The 19,728-nt window shown below is 45.4% G+C and overlaps 1 protein-coding gene across 2 annotated transcripts in view; it reads right to left on the bottom strand.

Moving 5' to 3' along the window:
* DNAAF9 (dynein axonemal assembly factor 9) overlaps positions 1–14,285 on the bottom strand; it is a 79,048-nt gene extending 64,763 nt beyond the window's left edge. The window contains exons 1-2 of one of the 2 annotated variants that reach the window (XM_040590852.1): positions 14,152–14,285; positions 2,922–3,001 (exon numbers count right to left, since the gene is read on the bottom strand). In XM_040590852.1, coding sequence (XP_040446786.1) covers positions 2,922–3,001; positions 14,152–14,237 — 166 coding nt within the window. In that variant the 5' untranslated portion in view covers positions 14,238–14,285. Of the gene's footprint in view, positions 1–2,921; positions 3,002–8,136; positions 8,187–14,151 lie in introns of those variants that run through there. The other variant, XM_040590862.1, reaches the window with a different exon arrangement.
* Between the last annotated feature and the right edge of the window lie 5,443 nt (positions 14,286–19,728).

Here is a 19,728-nt window from a genome sequence, read left to right as displayed (position 1 = left end):
AGTTGTTCCATAACACATTAAACAGCCACGTGAGCTCTAGGGACACCAGGCAAATAGCAGAAAGGTGAAGCTGGAGAATGGACAGATCACCTTTAGATATTTGCCCAAAAGCCACATGCAGTTGTGGAATTGCCATCAGAAGTGACACAATAATCATTAAAATAGTCCCTATTTGGAAAGGGAATTGGATGAACAATCAGCACAGGATACTAAATGCTAGTGAGGTTTCTCCCACATCCTAAGCACAAGAGCTCTGTGTGGGATGGGTGTATCAGAGAGAGAAAAAAAAAGTTATCTAAAAACATAGTAATACACGAACAGAACCAAGATAAAATAAACTTAAAGAGTACAGCCTCTAAAGCATTCCAGTCCTCTTCAGGGAGGATAGAAATTAAATATCAAGGTCTGTAAAAGTTTACCTTAGCTATGATGAACTTTGAAACAGTCTGATCTACAATGGGAATAACAACAACTACAGTCAGATGTCTAGACGTACCCTACTGAAACTAAATACGTATCCTCAGAAATTGGATCAACTTAACCATGAGCTGAAAATCTGTTGGGAGGTAAGATGCAAGAAACACCACTGTTAAGAGAAATAGTTTAGAGTATAATTTGTTTGATATACTGTTTTCTTAGCAGCTTTAACAGCAACACACTCCAGCTGAGATATCACAGCTTTTTAAAGATGTCTGACATGCCAACCTTCAAATTCCTTTTTCCTGTCAGTTTCGATACCTTTTCTCCCCAGCAAAGAATGCAGGAACGCTACCATTCAACCACTTTAAAATAAGGTAAGAGCATTATTTAAAAAAAAAACAACAGTTATAACTATATTTAAATAATTGTATCAATAATCGGTCAGTTCTCATCGCTCTTTGGAATTTCACAATGCTGGTTTTAGTTTCAGTATAAATACTAATCTACTTGAAGCAAAGCTATAAAAGTTTATATTGTTTTTATCTCACAGCCCAGTATGTAAAATTAAAGTTGGAGTGAGGGAAAAGCATTAATTCTAGGTCATTAAAGACAGCCAAGTGAAATATAACATGCACTGACTGTAAAAAAAGTTACGAGTATGTTTTCCATACAAGTCAACAGGACTAAAAATGTAAGACTACATATTTTTTGTCATCTGAAGCTTGCATTTGAAGACAGATTTAATGTTTTTATAACAGACTGACATGCCTGCTTAATCATAAGTTATGCAAGAAATTCTACAGGCTACATTAGACAGGTCAGATTAGACAACAGTCTCATTGTGGGTGCTGAAAGATTAGTGCAAAGCACAAGTCTAATAACAAAACACACTTGCTGTATTCCTATAACACAAATGTTTATTTATTAAGAGGTATGGTCTTACGCATGGACTTAAATACTCCACACTGAGGATTACACAAAGCAATTCCTTTTGCCTGTAATGCTTTCCCTAAAGCTGTACAATGTCTTGAGTAACCACTCTTTGCTTGGAACTGACTTCAGAGTTAAAAACGGTCAAGAAATACTACAGTGTCAATGGCAAGATGGCATAACTTTACATATTTTATGAAATTAGACTCTAGCACCAAAGGTAAAAAACCAAGTACTTTATCCTGTATGATTAAGTTTCATTGGAAGGGTGACACAGTGACCTTAATAGGCCTTCTAGCTGTAAATTTGCTACTTAGCCAAAGACTTCTTAAACTCTTACCCTAAAGAATGTGGGCTAGGATGAGTCATGCTATACAGTTAGCATCAACCATAAGAGAACTAGGTTATACACATTTACAATATTTTTGTGGCTCAATAAATGAGCTTCTTCAAGTTTTCTTGCTACATTGTTTAAAAAAAAATAACCAACCCACCCCCCAAAAAAAAACCCTGAAAAACAGGCTGTTGTATCATTTCATAATGCAAGCCTGTTACTACACATAGCTTCTTTAGGGCTACGTTAGATTTCTCCATCTTTAACTGCAATACATTATTTAAACAATCACTCCTTAGTCCTTTTCTCTAAGGAATTTCAATCACCACTCCTGATTTTTTCCTTTAGTGTCTTGATAGTGATTATATACTAAGAAACAAGAGACAATGTTACATACAGAAATGATATTAAAGCAGTACAAAAACCCCTGTTACTTTCCTACAGAATACTTGCACATGCAGCTTTATTTCGTATCACTCTTTTCTCCCAACCCCAGAAGAAGCACTGAAACCACATGCTGTTTATCTGCCACCATTTAACTTGTAACTGCTTTCTGGGTTTCTCATGTGACTCTTGAAATGTATTTTGAATTACTTCTCCTGAGGCAAGACCTCCCTCTCCTTAAATTCAAGTTTTATTAATTCTGTCAGTTTTCTAGTTATTCCCCCCCATCCCCCCACCTTATAAGCCAAGCCTGTTCACATCCACCACCCTCCACAGCTCTGCATATCACAATCCCCGGCCCTGGCACTCCTCTGCTCTTTTCCACTCCCTTAACCTCAGCACCTTCTAATCCCTTCCACTTCCCAGCCTCCACAGGAAAATCAGCTGCAACACACGTGCTTTCAGTCTTGAGCTTTTATGCCAAGCACCAGCTCGAAAGCAAACCCTGCCTAGACAGCTGAATGTTTAGTCCACTTAGATATGCATTAAATTCTCTCCATCTTTCCTTCTATTTGGACATTTAAAAAAAAGACTCTTTTCTGTCCAGCCACTGAATTTTCATCAGCCTTGCAAGAATGTTGATATTATTACTATTGTACCAAGTTTGCCTGAAATTAGTAAACAGGCTTAAGTAACAATGTAACAATCAGATAGCTGTCCATTCCCTGAGAAACAGGGCTGGGGCTTGGGGCAGGAAGCAGATGATCTTCATCTTTCTGAAACTCATGATATCTTTATCAGTACAGGGAAAACAAAAAGGGAAGGGGGGTGGGCAGGGAAGAGTAAAACTAACCTAAAACACAAAGGATTCCATCAGGTTGCGATTTGCTGCTCTGTGTCAGGATACTCTGAATGTTTCGAAGGCGGCTGCAACTGCAAAAGAAAGAGAATTCATCCTTAAGGTCAGTGTTTCAAAGTGCTCAAATTTGGTAGGCTAAAGAGTTGACATAGTTTATATAATAAAGGAAAAAAGGCTAAGTGGACACACTTCAACTTGGGTATCTTTTGTTTGAAATACATTTAGACCTCATATCAAACTATCCCCAGATTATTTATTTTTGTCCACTGAAAGATGAAGAACACAGCCCTGAGAGAAGATTAGAACCTGTAACTACCCCTCCTAACCAAGCACCCTGTTAATCTCTAATCTCTAGCAAAAATGTCTGTTCAGGGTCCTTCTCACCAAGCCAGCAACATTCCTTTCTCTACCAGAGAAGTGGAGAGCACAGCAACACGGGGCACGTGACCCAAGCAGAAAACTAACAAGGGAAGGGACCGCAGTAGCTCCTACACCCCAAGAGAAATCTGCTGAAGATGTTTCAGCACCTCCAGCACCATCAGATGGCTTCCACCTTGTGTAACTATGTAACACAGACACATCCCTGACTTCTTACAAGATCAAAGTGAAAAGCATGATACCGGTGTAGGACAGATGGGGGGAAGGCAGAGAGAACGGTTTCCACTCGCAAACCTGAAGGGTCTCATCCACGTCCTCAGCTAACAAAGCACCAGTGTCATGCTATCCGCAGTGTCCCGGTGATGCTTTTGCCTACCAGTATCACAAAACCCAAATGGGTCACCCTGTCGTTATTACAAGCACATACATTAGCAGAAATGCAGAACCAAGGGAACTTTCAGACAGGAAAGAGAAAGCAATTATTAGCAAACACCCCAAGAGACAGCTCCTGACCAGGAGATTTTCTCTTATTATTTAAGTTTCAGGTGCTACAGTTCTTCCTTCAATCTGGCATTACCCACTATAATTTTATTTCATCCATAAAGCAAAAATATAAAGCCAATACTCTCATTTAACATAGCAAAAGCTGAACTCTAGAAGAGTGTCACTTTGTAAGAAAGACTTCTTTTCTGCAAGAACAATTAACAAACTTATACTAGTGGGTTTTCAGCCAAAGTCAACCACACAGCTCAAAACAACTCTAAATAAATACTACTTAATGCAATCATAAAAGTAGGAACTTTTCCCCCCTTATATACCCAAAGAAATAACTAGATCATCTTCGTAAGATACACATTGCCTCTCTCATGACTTCTGTATAAAAACCATGACATTTTCCTAAAATGAAGTTAGGGAAGTTTAGAAGCCTAAAATATAATCTTTAATATCTACATTAAAAAGAAACGAAACCATACCAAGTCTTGCCAAGATTTTCATAATCAAAATTAATTGTTTATATAATAAAGTTGAATTTGATTGTCCAATGTGTCTTTAAGCCAGACAAAAAATTCAGCTACAATAGCCAGACAAAGAGCAATATAATTTCTGCTTCTAGGCAACATTTTGTGAGCTTGTTTTAATACAGATAGAAGGCAAGGAATTTCACTGCTGGTATTACTGAATGTATTTCTTGTTTATAGCCTTGTTTATATAAGTATGAGCTGTTCAGCTCTAGGAAACAAATGTCTCTTAGAGAAACACTGAAACAGAACTAAATTTATGATCATCTCAAACAAGAAAGTAAGGTCAAGTATTCCTATTTTCATAGTAACTTCTGTCAAGTAAAAAGCAAATAAATCTTTTCAGTGCTACTACAATTATCATGCTCTACTTTCTCTGAAAGACAGAATGCACACAGAAGGTTTACATTATAGCTAATCTAAATGCAATCTGAACATCTGCAGTAAAGGACAGACATTTAAACATTTGTCATGGGGAGTACAAAATTAGTGCAAACCAATTCTATTTTTCCCCATTTTTAGGTTGCCTATTTGAATTCTCAATCCCTCAATTATTCTTTTTGCCTAAAACTTCCCAATTCATATTATATGCTATACTGTATCACAGTCCACTGTGTGTATGAATAGATATTTTGATCCGGTCTTAGACACAGAAACAGACATTAAATCCACCGATGACAGCAAAAAGACACAATTAGGCACTATCAGATGCTCTTGCCCAGGTAGGTGATGTCATAAAGTTTGTGAAAGAAACACAACTTTCTGCTGCACGTTTTAGCAACTTCTAATTAGAAGTTCTTTAAAACCTCACCTAAAACTGAATCTCACAGCTATCCAAACTTAAGGTTTTGTAGCTTATTCTGGAAGATTTTCATCTCACCACTAAGCAGGACCTCAGACTACCTAGATGAGAGATGATGGCAAGCTACACAGTGCTATTATTTTTATGCTCCTCATGTCACGAGATCAAGGGCAGAAAGTTACTAGGCTCTTCACTGTGGTTACAAACAAATTTGACTTATTTCATCTTTAGTATGCAAACAAGCGTATAGTCATTTAAGGACCATCTGTGGGCAAGTAGTATTGCTAGAGCCTCTGTAAAATACAAGAAAATGGAAGCAACTTGATGTAGAAAGCCCGCATGAAAACAAATACACTTCTGAACCCACCTGCAAAGGACTGCTTAAGAGAAGCCCATGCTTCCCAAGACTATCTAAAGGACAGAGTAAAAGGACTGTGAGAAAGCATGCCAAAGGACTTCTGCAATGACACAAGCAGCTTCCATACTGCTTTTTATTAAATCATTTACCATATCAGGGGATGCATCTTTCTGCTTCTGCTCAGTGAGAAAAGAAACTGTCATCAGAAAAAACAACTATGAACACTTGCGATATGAACGCATAAAAGGTAGATTCTAATTCAACTCCTCAGAAACAAGATGCAAAAATCCTTCTACTACCTGTGTTCAACTGTTACTCTCAAGGCAAATGTAAGCAGCCCTCCAGCCAAAGACAGGTTCTTCTGGATTGCAAAATATTTTTAAAACCTGTTATGCATTACAAGCAGACCATGAATACATACCTTAATTTTGCTATCCTCCCCTCCCCTTACTGACCACTTTTAAAAGAAAGGAATGATGGGAACTCAATTTGACAAGGAACAAGTATGGAAACTGCTTGTAAGAAACTCATGGGGAAAAATACTCCCATTTATTAAAAGAAACATTATTATACAATACAAGGTAAGTTATTCCTAAAATCTTTAAATCTTAATTTCACACTAACAGGTTCAACAAAGGGCAGATCTGATCAAATACGTTTATAACTTAAAACAAAGTAGTGTTGTAAGTCTGTGCAACAAGACCGGAAGAAAAAAGCAAAATACAGACAGTTTTTGTCTTCTTTAGCTCTGTGAAAGTGTTTCCTGATCTGTTCAAGCAAACCATGGTCAGGGTGAAAGGGAAAGAGGAACTGGGGGAGGAAAGTAGTTGCACGTTTATTCTAGGTTGGGTATTTCTTTCCTTCCTTAAATTTTGATTTAAGATTCAGAACTTTACTCTCCTAGAATTACTTTCAGTATCTTGCAAAGAAACTATAACTTTGCTGCACCCCTTAAAAATACATAAACCTCTCAGAATAAGCTGCTAAAAAGCTTCTGCCAAGTAAAGTTTAATGTCAGTGGCACATTTCCTTCAGGAGACAGTCCTGATATAAAAAGGAAAAAAAGCACAGGGCAAATTAGATGTTCATTATTTTGTAATGAGATGTATGACCATAAAGATGTTTATTTCAACCTTAATATTAAACAGCCTTCAACAAAATATTTTTCCTTGCCTCATTTAAAGAATATTTCTTCACAGAAATATTTTCAACATCATTTCAAGTGTGTATAAAACATTACATTCAAAGGCTTCCATTAAAAACAGAAGACTTCTGTGTCTGAAGAAAGACATTATTCAGAAATAGTGACAAGAATAATTAGAATTCTTACTACATGCTTTTAAACAATACAGGCTAAACTGTGTATAAAAGTCAGAGGGGAAAAAATGGCATTTTCTTGCATTTCACATTAAACAGTCATCTGACAAAAACAAAGAAACTGTCCTGGGAACAAAAATCCATGACTTTTCCCGCCTCCAAAGCAAGCGCCCTAACAAGGGTTCTGACTTTTAACTCCTTTTCATTTTACCACAGCAACACAATTTCAAACAGAAACAACAAAGAACAAACTCCACACAACAGCATAACCCTCTGGGCTTTAGGAAGTGTTCCTGGAAGATGTGGTTCTGGATCCACCCACACATAACCACAACCAAATTTCACAGTAGCTTGCTGCTGAAAAAACATCATTAGGTGTGTTCGAAAACACATTTACATGAAGCCCTTCTAAGGAAGCCCCAAATTCCTGGACTTCAGTAAGACCTGGACAAGACATAAGCTGCAAACTACTTATCCAACTATATCCAACGAGACAACCACAGACAACCAGGCTTCTTTAGCTGTGGATAAGAAGTTGAAGTAGGTGAAGTGAGATTTTTTCCAGCATGCACTTTCATGAACAGCATGAACAGAAGATGCAGTTTCTACATCTTCTTAAGCCAGTAAGAGTCTACAGTGCTGCAAGGACAGTCTCACCCTTCTCACTGCCTTTGTATCTGCACTAACCATCTTGAAGCCATGTGTAAAGTCAGATCAGCTTATGGATCCAAACAAACTCCAGCCCAGGAATTAAAAAAAAACCAAAACCAACATATAAGCAAGCTGATCTGACTGCTGATGAAGGCAGGGCAGAAGGCAAAGCCACATTTTGAGGTGGCATCTGGCAATAAAGTGTGCTTGGGCCAATTAAGAAACTATATGTTGAGGTACTTTATATTCTGCTAATCTTGGACTAGATCCAAAAAAGGAGGAAGATAATTGACAATCATTAACTTCTAAGAATTAGTGCTCATCTGTTCACGTCTTCATACTAATTATGCAAAGTACCTTGCTTTACAACAGTCTAGCCTGTCACAACTTAGTAACAGACACGGTGCTGCAAGCCATGTATGTTAGCAAATACAGAGAATATTAACAGTGCCTTCCTCAATCAGGAAGAACAAACACATTTTTTTAAGTAACGCCACACAGAATTTTGATTTTATATATGTGTCCACAACTTGTTACTTTCCTCTGCATCCCTTCTTGCTAGCTGAATTTATTCTGTGTGCAAGTTTCCTCTACGTAATATTGTAATCCAGTGGTACTAACACAGCAACGATATTACCACTGATCCCTGATCAATTCCCAATTGATTTCCACAGGATGGCTTACCATACATCTGGGATGGCTGCAGCTATGGTTAACATGCAATTCAGCTGACAAAGGATGTGATTTCACCACGCTGACTACGTTTTGCTTCATCTTGGCAGATGTTACGCTCCTCCCCCACAAAGGCTAGGCAGTCTTAAAAACCCACACACAGTAAAGCTTTGACAGATAACAGTGAACAAGGGGCAAAACCTGAGACATCCCTGGCAAGCCTGTGCAAATCCTCATATTAACAAGGTTCATCTTCAGGAAGTGACTTGAATAGATTTGTGCTGTCTACCCAAGACAGACACTGGTTTTGACAGTAAGTACTTGATATTAAAATAAATAAATAAAATGGAAAGATAAAACAGTTTCTTTCCGCAAATCTCACTTCCTGTTAACTTGCTGCTACTACCATCTGTTTCCACTCTACTTTCCCCACCCCACACCCCCCCCAAAAAAAATGAAGTTTATTTTTCATGGGCCTCTTGTTGACCTCACAATTTTGACCAGAAACATTATTATTGTCTGCTTATTTCCCCCAGTCTCACACAATCTCCATCTTGAACATTTCTGTGAAAACAGAAACCTGAAGTCAGACAGATAAAGACTCTCAGAATCTCACTGATTTCAAAAGTAGCTTATCTGAAATGGACTAGTTTTCAACAATAACATACTTTCTCAGGTGTTGTTGTTTGTTGGGTTTTTTTCTTAGCTCACCAAAACAACTTTTACTGCTTGGCAATCACCCAAGGCAATGACATTCACCCACCTCAAAATACATGACAATTTTCCAGCTGTTTTCAACTTTTCTCTACAATGAACACAGGGAACTTGATTGCAAATAGGAAATCTACCAACCTCAAAAAAACACTTGGCATGTTTAGCAACAGAAAGTAGCACTGAACCTTGAATCCTGGGCTCAGCGTTGGGCCCCTCATGGCCAGACAGACACTGAGGGGCTGGAGCGTGTCCAGAGCCGGGCAGGGGCTGGGGCAGGGGCTGGGGCACCAGCCTGGGGGGGCGGGGGGGTCAGCCTGCAGAGAAGGGGGCTGGGGGGGACCCGGTGGCTCTGCAACGGCCTGGCAGGAGGCTGTAGCCAGGGGGGTCGGTCTCTGCTCCCCAGGAACCAGCGACAGGACGAGAGCAAACGGCCTCACGTTGCGCCAGGGGAGGGTGAGATTGGGTGTGAGGGAACATTCTGCACCGAAAGGGCTGGCAGGCGCTGGCACAGGCTGCCTGGGGACGGGGGTGTCACCATCCCTGGGGGTGTTCAAAAACCATGTAGCTGTGGTGCTTGGGGACATGGTTCAGTGGTGGCCTTGGCAGTGCTGGGTTAACAGTTCAACTCATGATTGAAAGGTCTTTTCTAACTTAAATGACTCTATGTAATATTAAAAATGATGGTAAAGGGAAAAATTGCAGCTCTGTGTGCATTTTACAGGACCAGATTCTTGCTTCTTGACCTTAATAGTAATATTCAATTCTGTAATTCAGACACCTCAAAGCACACAGGAACAAGCATGAATCTCTTCTTACTAAATGTCTGAGAGTACCTGATGCCATTTGCAAATTACAAGCTTGCTCAGCATCTTTGACACTTCAACGTATCTAAAGAGTGGTATTATTTATTAAGTAACTACACCAAGATTCATGCTGGCATCTTCTATAACCATGCTGGATAGTGCAGCCTTAGGTTAAGCAACTCACAGATTGGACCTCAGTATCAGCTAATGGACTAGAAATTAAGTTCTTCCATGGGTGCAATCAAATGATAGAGTTGTCCACGACCTACACATCCATACATGCCAGTTTGACCTGCAGCCTTGACACATTCTCTGTTTTAACAAGCTCATTAACAAATACCAGGTCTGTACTTTCATTTCTTAAATTGCAGCATGTTATTGATGCCAACCATTCACCCTCAAAAAACAACAGTATTTGAAGAAGCAGGAAAGACCAGCAGCTTGAGTGTAATTATGCTGCCATCACTCAATCTCTGATCAAGAAAACAAGGTAAGTGTCTGGCACTTCAGCAAAAATCAGAATCATAGAATTATCTGGATTGGAAGGAACCTTCAAAGATCACCTAGTCCCAACACCCTGCCATGGGCAGGGGCACCTTCCACTAGACCAGGTTGCTCCAAGCCCCATCCAGCCTGGCCTGGGATGAGGTATCCACAGCTGCTCTAGGCAACCTGGTCCAGTGCTTCATCACCCACACAGTAAGAGAATTTCTTCCTAATAGCTAATCTAAATCTACCATCTTTATTTTAAAATCACCCTTTGTCCTATCCCTACAGGCCCTACTAAAAAAAGTCTGTCCCCACCTTTCTTATCAGCCTCCTTTAAGCATTGAAAGGCCACTGTAAGGTCTCCCCAGAGATGTTAAGCTACAGTGCCTTAAGACTAAATTTACTTTCAGAGCCCACCACTAGACCACAACCACTGCAGCCACACTGCAAAACACAAAGCCAGATGCTTTGCCATCAGTTCAAGCCGAACGACCACGAAGAGGTAACTTCAGCTGAAGCTCCACAGGCAGCAGAGTTAATGCAATAGCTCTGATTCTCTCCCTGACTGCTTTTCCTTCCCTAGCACTTTTTCTACCTTTCTATTCCTATCAAACACATAGTCCCACATATCTCTTAACTTGGGCTCCAGCCTAGTACTCAACAGACCCTAAGCCATCCAACTTCCCCAACATGGTAAAAAATTATCCATATTCAAGGCATGGGGCTTATCTTATTGGTTTTTTTCCTCCTGTAAATCAGAAAGTTAAATTAGCTCTCTCCTTGAAAATCTGAAATACAGTGCATCCCCTAAAAAAAAATTTGGTGAAACTGTGCTATTACAAAATCCTGAACCTCAACATAATTACATAAGGAACACATGGATACAAACTGTTAATCTTTCAACACAAACATGTTCCCTGCTAAAACTGGTTGGGAAACCGCAACAACTCTTTCGTCCCTGCACCACCGTGCTCCCAAACACCCCACCAAATACTCCTCTGAAGCCACAGGGGGGGAAAAAAAGCCACATACTTAACCACTATGTAATTAAACCCAGAATGGTTTAGAGGATAATATTAGGCATATAGGCAGAGACAACATAAAAATTAACCCAAGTATTTATTTTGCACTTCCTTGCACAGGTACATGGAGAGAACTAAGCTGTATTATGTTACCAACATGGGTAATTAATAATGAGGATTTGCCTACTCTGATTTACATAAAGGTAATGCAAACTTGTGTGGGTCCAGAGCCCTACCGAATATATCTAGATGGTGATATTTAACAAAAGCATTTAATAGAAATTTTGTTCAGATATGCATGTATTCTTAAGGAAAATGCTCGCTACTAAAACCAGACATGAAACATGACATCACCTTCTAAAAAGGCATACCCTTTTTTGGGCAATACTCATCTCTTAGCTAAGGGATTTTTTCTTTTTATTTACAAAACCGTTCTTTACTTGCTTTTGTTATTACAATGCTGAGGTTCACCCTGGTAAATGCCAGCTCTCAACACACCATATGGCAGACCAAAACTCTGAAGTATGTGGAAGAAGTCCAAGAATTATCTCTGCCCATTTCTCTATTCTTTATATAGTCTTTAAGAATTTTTCCATTCCTGTTTGGGACTTGGGGGCAGGGGGAGGAGGGTAACGGATAGTTTTGTTTTAAGTTATTTTTATTAACTGCCTGGTATCTGCTGACTGCTTGGGAAATTTATTGCAAACACTGGCCTCCCTGCCTCCATCTGGCCTGAAAAAAAAAAAAACACAACCCTGCACAAGAACGAATGTTGAAGAGGAAAAAAAATTAACGAATGACATGCCTCCTACAAACATGCCAAATTACAGATGCTGTCTGGATCTCTCCGTGGAGCTCAAAAGCTTGCAGATGTTCACAGAGAGTCTGAATGTTCTCATGACAACTCTAAAACAGGATCTCAGATTACAAAAATTACTCATAAAGAAAGAGGCTTGAGTGGAAACCATTTTCTCTTCCAGCTTTTTTTTTTTTTTTTTTAACCGCCTTGGTATTTTGTTACTGATCACGAAATTTTAGATGCTTTCCAACTACAAACAAATACTAAGAATTAAGATCAATTTATGCAGTGAAAACAGTATTTGAAAAGGTCACTTTTCCTTCCCTCTTACGATAATTCAATTTCTATCTGCAGACAGAGAGGCAACACAACCGAACAGAACAGCCATGTTCATCTATTTCAAGCAAACAGAATCTCCATTTCTCTCTCACAGTACAGAATTTCTCATTTCACAGGCATACTGTCTGAAAAATGAAAAAGCTTTTGTTCCCTTCTTGTACAAAATCTAAAAACCTTTTTTTTAAAAAAAATTGAAAATCTACAGCAAACATAGACCCACTTAAACACCCAGAGAGCTTAGACAGCTGTTTGCCTGCAATTTACATGTAATGTCCCAGTTACTCTATTATCTGACTTCACCCTGGTAAATACTTCCATGTATTGTGCTGTAACTATTGAAAGCACCAAGCACTTCAGTTCCTGATTTGTTCTTAATGATACTACAGAATAGAATCATAGGATCACTTCAGTTGGAAAAGTCCTTTATGATCATCGAGACCAACCGTTAACCCAGCACTGCCAAGGCCACCACTGAACCATGTCCCCAAGCACCACAGCTACGTGTTTTTGGAACATCCCCTGGGACACTGACTCCCCCCCATCCCCAGGCAGCCTGTGCCAGTGCTTGACAACCCTTTCAATGAAGACATGTTTCCTTATACCCAACCTAAACCTCCCCTGGTGCAACATGAGGCCGTTTCCTCTGTTCAGGTACTTGAGATAATACACTGCAGTCTAACACACACAGGGGTGCACCTTAAGTCTCTAAAAGGAAACAGAGCTCTAGCAACCTAAGGATACCTGAGCTGACACCTGAGCTCTCATAGAGCCAATGCTATCATCTAACATATCCCCATGCCCCATCTCTTGTCAAGCTCTATCCCCCACATTTCTGAAGCCCAGAGATTGTCATTACCTTCATGCCCTCAAGCCACTCTCCACAAGCCACCCAGCAGGTGCCAACACAAATACACTTTCTCCTTTTTCTCCATAATCCCTCAACACCCCCACAATCTCTGCTAGCCCTACCCCAGTTTGGCTTTCCTACATTTCACAAGCCCTTTTTCCCTACTTCCAAGGTAACCCCACACCTACTCCCTCCCAAACCAGACCCAGGCTTACCTCCCCACCGTAACACCACCCCAAGCCCACTCTCTCCAAACCAGCTCCCCTCCAAGGTCCCCATCTCTTTTTGTCCCCTAGCCCCCAGTCCATCGCAGCCTCGCACACACCCTCCACCAGCCGGATTCAGGATTTGCCGGTCCCTACACCCACAAGGTCAAGTCAGGCTCCTGCCTGCCATCCTGCCGAGGCCATCCACGCTTCTACCCCAGTAGCCACCTGCAATATCAGCCTGCCCCCACAATGGCCCACGCTCCTCCCCACAGCCCCAGCCCCTCAGACCTGCTCCGAATGCTCCAGCCCCCCATAACCACCCCAACACCGCCTAAACCCCCTACAATCCCCCCAAAACTCCTTTATGCCCCCTGCACACCACAAAAGCCTCTCCTTCATGTCCCAAACTCCTTTATTTCACCCACCTCTGCCCCCCCAAAGCCCTCTAACCCCCCAGCCCACCCCAACGCCCTTCACACCCTAGTTCCTCGCCACTCTGCCCCCCCAGCTCTCTGAGCACCCCAGCTACTCCCCCCAAACCCCTTAACGCCCCCAACCACTCCCTCAAACCCTCTGCATCACCCCCTTGCCGCTGCCCTCCCGCCCCAGCCCCGCTCCCACGCAATCCCCCCAACATCCGCGGCCCCCTCCACACCCCCGGCCCCTCAGAGCCCACCAGCGCCCGGCCCCACCCCACCGAACCCCTCAGCGCAGCCCCGAAGCCCGGCCCCTGTCTGTCAGTTCCTCAGCGTCCACCCGCTCCCTCAGCGCCCTTCCGCGGCGGCTCCCCCCCACCCGCCGTTACCTGAGGAAGGCGCCGGCGGCCCGGGGGCGACGCGGCGAGGGGCGCGGGGCCGGCGGGAGGAGCGCGGAGCGGCCGCACAGCGCCATGGCGACGGCGATGCGGTGCCGGCAGGAGGGAGCCGGCAGCACTGCGGGAGCTGCGCCCCGCCCCGCCTCGCCCCGCCTCGCCCCGCCCCACCCGTACCACCGCGCTCCCCGCCGCGGGTTGGGGGGCACAGCGCCGCGGCCGCACCGCTGCCCGCGCTTTCCGCCTTCCCGGCTGTCTAAGGATTCAGGCCGAGTCTCTCGTCGGCTCACACGGAGTGGGATCGGAAAGGTTTCTACCGCTGGCAACAGTTGGGCGCAAACATAGACGGGGATACGGCTGGTTCCCCCCCTCGGGCGAGGAATGGGATCGCCCAGCTTATGCCCCTGCACACACACCCCCGGCTCAGCGACTGTTCCACTCCCCCCCTCCCCGGGCCGCTCATGGGCGCGTCCAACCCCCAGCATCTTCCCCCCCAGGCCCTGGCGTGGGCTCGTCCAAGCACTGCAGCCCCACGGGGCGACGTGGCACGGAGCCCGTGGGACGGTGTGACACGGACCCCACGGAACCCCACAGGGAGGTGTGGCACGGAGCGCACGGGACGGTGTGACATGGACCCCACGGGAGCCCACGGGGCGATGTGATGACGACCCCACGGAATCCTACAGAGAGGTGTGGCATGGACCCCAAGAACCCCCTGAGGCAGTGTGACACGGACCCCAAGGGGCGATGTGACACGGACTTCACAGACCCCACGGGGCGGTGTGACACAGACCCCACGGATCCCAGGGGCGATGTGCCCTGGCCTCCCCCGAAGCGCTGCCCCCATGGACATGTCTGAACCCATGGGCATGCCCCGGCCCCCCACGCCCCCACATTGCACCCCCATGTCAACCCCTCCGGAACAGCCATTCCCTGCCCCGCCGCACCCCAGGACCGCGGCACCCCGGCCGGGCACCCCTTGGGGGGAGCCACCGGCACCCCCATCTCCCCCAGTCGCCCTCTTGTTACGCCCCCCCCCCACATAACCCCCCCTCCACCCAGCATCCATCTGCGCATTGCCGCATCCTGGTACCAGCACGGCCACCCTCACCACCCTTACGGGCACATTTTATTCGTTGTACACGCAAAATTCACAGCCCCCAGCCCCTCCCGCAGACCGAATTCTGCCTCCTCCGTCCTGGGCTTGCCTTGCCCCACTGGGAGCTGCACCCCAACACCCCTGCCCCTTTATTTCCCCATTTTACTGTTACTACATCTTTCCCCGGCCCCTGGGGCTGTGTGTTGCATCACTGCACAAAACCAAACCAAACCACCAAAAACAACAACAACAACAACAAAAAGAACAAACCAAAGAAAATCAACTGTCCCCAAAAAAAGACAAAACAAAAAAAAACCCAAAACCTCCCTTCAAAAGAAAAATCAAATCAAAACAAAACAAAAACAAAAGAAGCACACCCAGCTTCCAGCACCAGGATGCTGGAGCAGGGATTTTAGGTCCTACACACGAACACCTCCAAGTATCTCTAATTAAAGGGCGTGATGCAGGAAGGATCTGGAGCCAGGGTTTAATGCCACAGGGTTTGAAAGCTATTAACCGCACATCCTTCCGCTGCATCCTCCTGCCTCGTCATGGCAGTGCAGGGAAGAAGGCAATAAGCCCCATGGCGTGGCACGCGCTTGAGTAAGCATTAAGGAAAACGCAGTTTGCTGTTGCTGCTCTCACCCCCCCCCCTCCATGATGCTCCCCCGCACCTGACGTCAATCTGTGCCAGCCAAGCTCCCTGCACCCATCACTGGCCCTGTTAATCGCCAGAGCTCCTCATCCCTGGCAGAGAGCAAGATAGAACCACTTGTATACATCTTATTTTAATGATGCTGGTATTTGCCCAGAGTGGCATAAACCCGCAGCCTTTAGGTGGGATGGGGGCATGGGGGATGCCATCAAACTCCAGTTTGCTTTGCAATGGACCCCAGAGCAAACTGGTGTGGGCACACACAGGGGGATCGAGAGCTCCCACACACGTCTTGCTTTTAACCCGCTGCAGGTGAGAATGCATTCCAAGTCTTATTTATTTCCCCCCACCCCCCCACCCCACACACACCCCCCAATCAAATTGGACTTTGCTCACTGCTGCGGAGCAGAGGAGACAAGGTAAATATGCTGGGCCATGACCCAGCTGCCCTGAAGCAACTGGGAATCATTTTAGCTGGCCTCATCGACAAAGCTCAGATGGGTTTGATGGGCAGGTGTCCCTAAGCCATGGGTTACGCTACCCAGCCCTGTCCCATTGCTGCCGGGGAGCTGGCACCATGTCCATCCCCAGTTGTATTTGTTAAGCCCTTGGCCATGCATTGAAATGAGCTTGCTAAGGCGGCATCAGCAGTGGGAACTGAAGCACCAAAAGGAAAAGTGGACGCCTTTGGTGTTTGTCAGCATTGCTAGAAACCCCTTGGCTTCCCTCCAGAAAGACCCTAAAATGCATGAGGGTGCTGAGTGGGACAGTCCCCTGCAGAGCTCCTGCCCGTTGCCCCCATCCCAGTCCGTGCACCACCAGCCTCCCAAAGGCTTTCGTAGAATCATAGACTCACAGAATGGTTTGGGTTGGAAGGGACCTTCAAGATCACCCAGTCCCACCCCCTGCCATGGGCAGTGACACCTCCCACCAGCCCAGGCTACTCCAAGCCCCGTCCAGCCTGGCCTGGGACACTGCCAGGGATGGGGCATCCACAGCTGCTCTGGGCAGCCTGTGCCAGCGCCTCGCCACCCTCACAGGGAAGAATGTCTTCATAGTGTCTAATCTAAATCTCCCCTCTTTCAAGTGTAAAGACATTCCCCCTTGCCCTGTCCCTACACATCCTTGTGAAAAGCCCCTCTCCAGCTTTCTTGCAGCCCCTTTAGGCACTGGGAGGTGCTCTAAGGTCTCCCCGCAGCCTTCCCTTCTCCAGGCTGAACCCCCCCAACTCTCCCAGCCTGTCCCCACAGCAGAGCTGCTCCAGCCTCTGACCATCCCCGTGGTCCCCTCTGGCCCCGCTCCAACAGCTCCACGTCTCTCCTGTGCTGAGGACCCCCGAGCTGGAGGCAGCGCTGCAGGGGGGTCTCACCAGAGCGGGGCAGAGGGGCAGAGCCCCCTCCCTCGCCCGGCCGGCCACGCTGCAGGGGATGCAGCCCAGGGCACGGGTGGCTCTCTGGGCTGCGAGCGCACAGTGCCGAGTCATACCCAGCTCCTCATCCACCAGCACCCCCAGGTCCTTCTCAACAGGGCTGCTCTCCATCCTTTCACACCCAGTGCTTGGGATTGCCATGACCCATGCGCAGGACCTTTCCCAGGCTCCCTCTGCACCTAGCACTCATGTAGGGAAGGGGATATGTCCTAACAGTATGTCCTTGTTGTTCTTCTCCCACAACAAGCACTGTCCTTAACATCTGGGTGCTGGCTCCTTCCATCTTCTCTTTGGCATGCAACCAAGACCCTGACGGCCATGATTCACTGCCATCAAGGTGTTCTGTGCCTTCCCAGGGGTGTGCAGAGCTCCAAAGACCCAGAAACCCAGCAAGGCTATGGTGAGAGAGGAGAGGGGAAAAGGATATTCCCGTGACAGGGGTTTGTGCAATTTTGTCCCCAAGGTTCTTCTTTCAGCCAATGATGGAAGACGTTTTATGCCTCTGGTGCATTGCATCAGGCTGTTACCTTCAGCCTTGCATTTCCCTTGGGTGCAGAACGATGGAAAAGCAGATCAACAGCCTGGAAAACACCCAACAGAGAGGTTAGACTTCCTGGAGAAGGGGGGATGGGGAAGGGGAAGGGGTGTCTGGCAGCACGGCTGGGAAAGGTCACAGCAGCAGCTATTGTTCCTGTTCCTCGGCTTCCTGAGCTTCACTGTCCCACTATTGTTCCACGTTTTGAAGGCTGCAAAAGCTGAATGAAATCCGTAAGAATTGCCAAAGGAAGGAAAAGGAAAGCAGAGTGCTTTGGAATAGGAGGAGAGCTGCTGGTGGTGTTCCTTGGTGGGTCCTCCCGACCTAGATCTTGTCCAACAGTAAACCACCAAATGTGGGTTAAGTCTCTGTTTGTGTGACCTGATAGGGCTGGCTCTCGCGGTGCTTTCAGCATGGGTACCTCAACATTGGCATCGATGGAAACAGCTGCCTTCACACCCTCTCCCATGAATACCTGTTTATTTTTAGTAAATCCCTGCTGCACCAATGGAGAAAACAATGCTGGATAAACAGAGGCCAAAAATTGGCCCTGAGACATGCACCTAGAGAGGTCTTCCATTCCCCCGCCCATGAGGAATGCCTAAACTTCTCACCTCTGGCTGGCAGCTGCTCAGGAGGCTGGAGGCTGCATTTTATGAAAAAAATAATGTATATATCCCACATTACTGGCATGTGCATGACTCCTCCTTGCAGAAGGCATGGGCTGCTGGGTTTGTTGGCTGTAGGAAGGCTTTGATGTCCCGGTGCATGCCAGGGAGCCATCCATGAGCCATCCCGGAGGACACACCAGGATGGTGGAACCCCAGGTTACCAACAGGAAGACCTGTCTCCATCCCTTGTATTCAACTGGGAAGTAGCAACCCCAGACCTAAAGCCAGAGGCCACAGCTCCAGCTCTGGCTCTCGCTGTGGTGCCAGGCACAGCTGAGATGCAGCTGGTAACTGGTAGCAGTGCCAGCACAACGCTGCAAATAAAAACAAACAGAAGAGCTTTATGGGGCACACAAATCCCCCTGTCAGCTTCCTATGAGCCAAGGATCCATGTGTTGGGGCTTTCCATTTTTTGTTTTTCTTAGCCCCATGTAGCATCAAGAGTACAAGGAGCCATCTTCCCACCACAGCAGCACTTTTAAGGAAATAATTGAGACTTCTTAAAGAGAAAAAATGAAGCGTGCTGTACTTGCATGGTAAACCAACATAGTAGTCTCCTGCTGTGTTCCCTAAGAATTGTTTTTCCACCCTTCTGTTCAGATTTATGAGATCCTGTTGCATTTATGGGATCCCATAAATGTTTCAGCAGAGTCCGCCCTCCAGGCAGTGTCCTGAGAGCAGCGGATGTTCGTACCGCGGACAAACCTGCTGCCTACAGAGCTCTTCATGAAAAATGAATAGCACCAGGCAGGGATAAAACAAGACTGTAACAAAAATTTCCCCCTTTTCATCTTGGGAGGGAAAATTCAATAGTAAATTATACCGGCAACAAAAGAACTCCTACTCCATTTATCCAAGTTCTTCAGGCTAAAAAAAGATCTTAGCTCTTCTCAAGTGCTATTTTGGGAGGGGAGATATTAAGATTTCCTCTACCCTTAAATTGTTGGTTTATTATCATTGCAAAAGGTAGCCAGATCGCTAAAGGCGAGTTCGTTCTCCAGCAAGCTGAGGTCTGCATGTCTATACCACCATGAATTTGGCACTGCACACCCATGAAGCGCAGGGTGGAGATGCAGGAGATGATGGAGACATGACATGCCGAGATTCTGCGAGCGCAGGAAACATATTGCAAAAATAGCAGTGCTGACCCAGAGTTACCCGGGCTTGCTTTCCTATAGCCGC

Source organism: Falco naumanni, chromosome 1, assembly GCF_017639655.2.
Source record: "Falco naumanni isolate bFalNau1 chromosome 1, bFalNau1.pat, whole genome shotgun sequence".
Taxonomy (NCBI): Eukaryota; Metazoa; Chordata; class Aves; order Falconiformes; family Falconidae; genus Falco; species Falco naumanni.
Note: the sequence above shows the minus strand (reverse complement) of the source record. Positions and strands in the feature narration are given on the sequence as shown.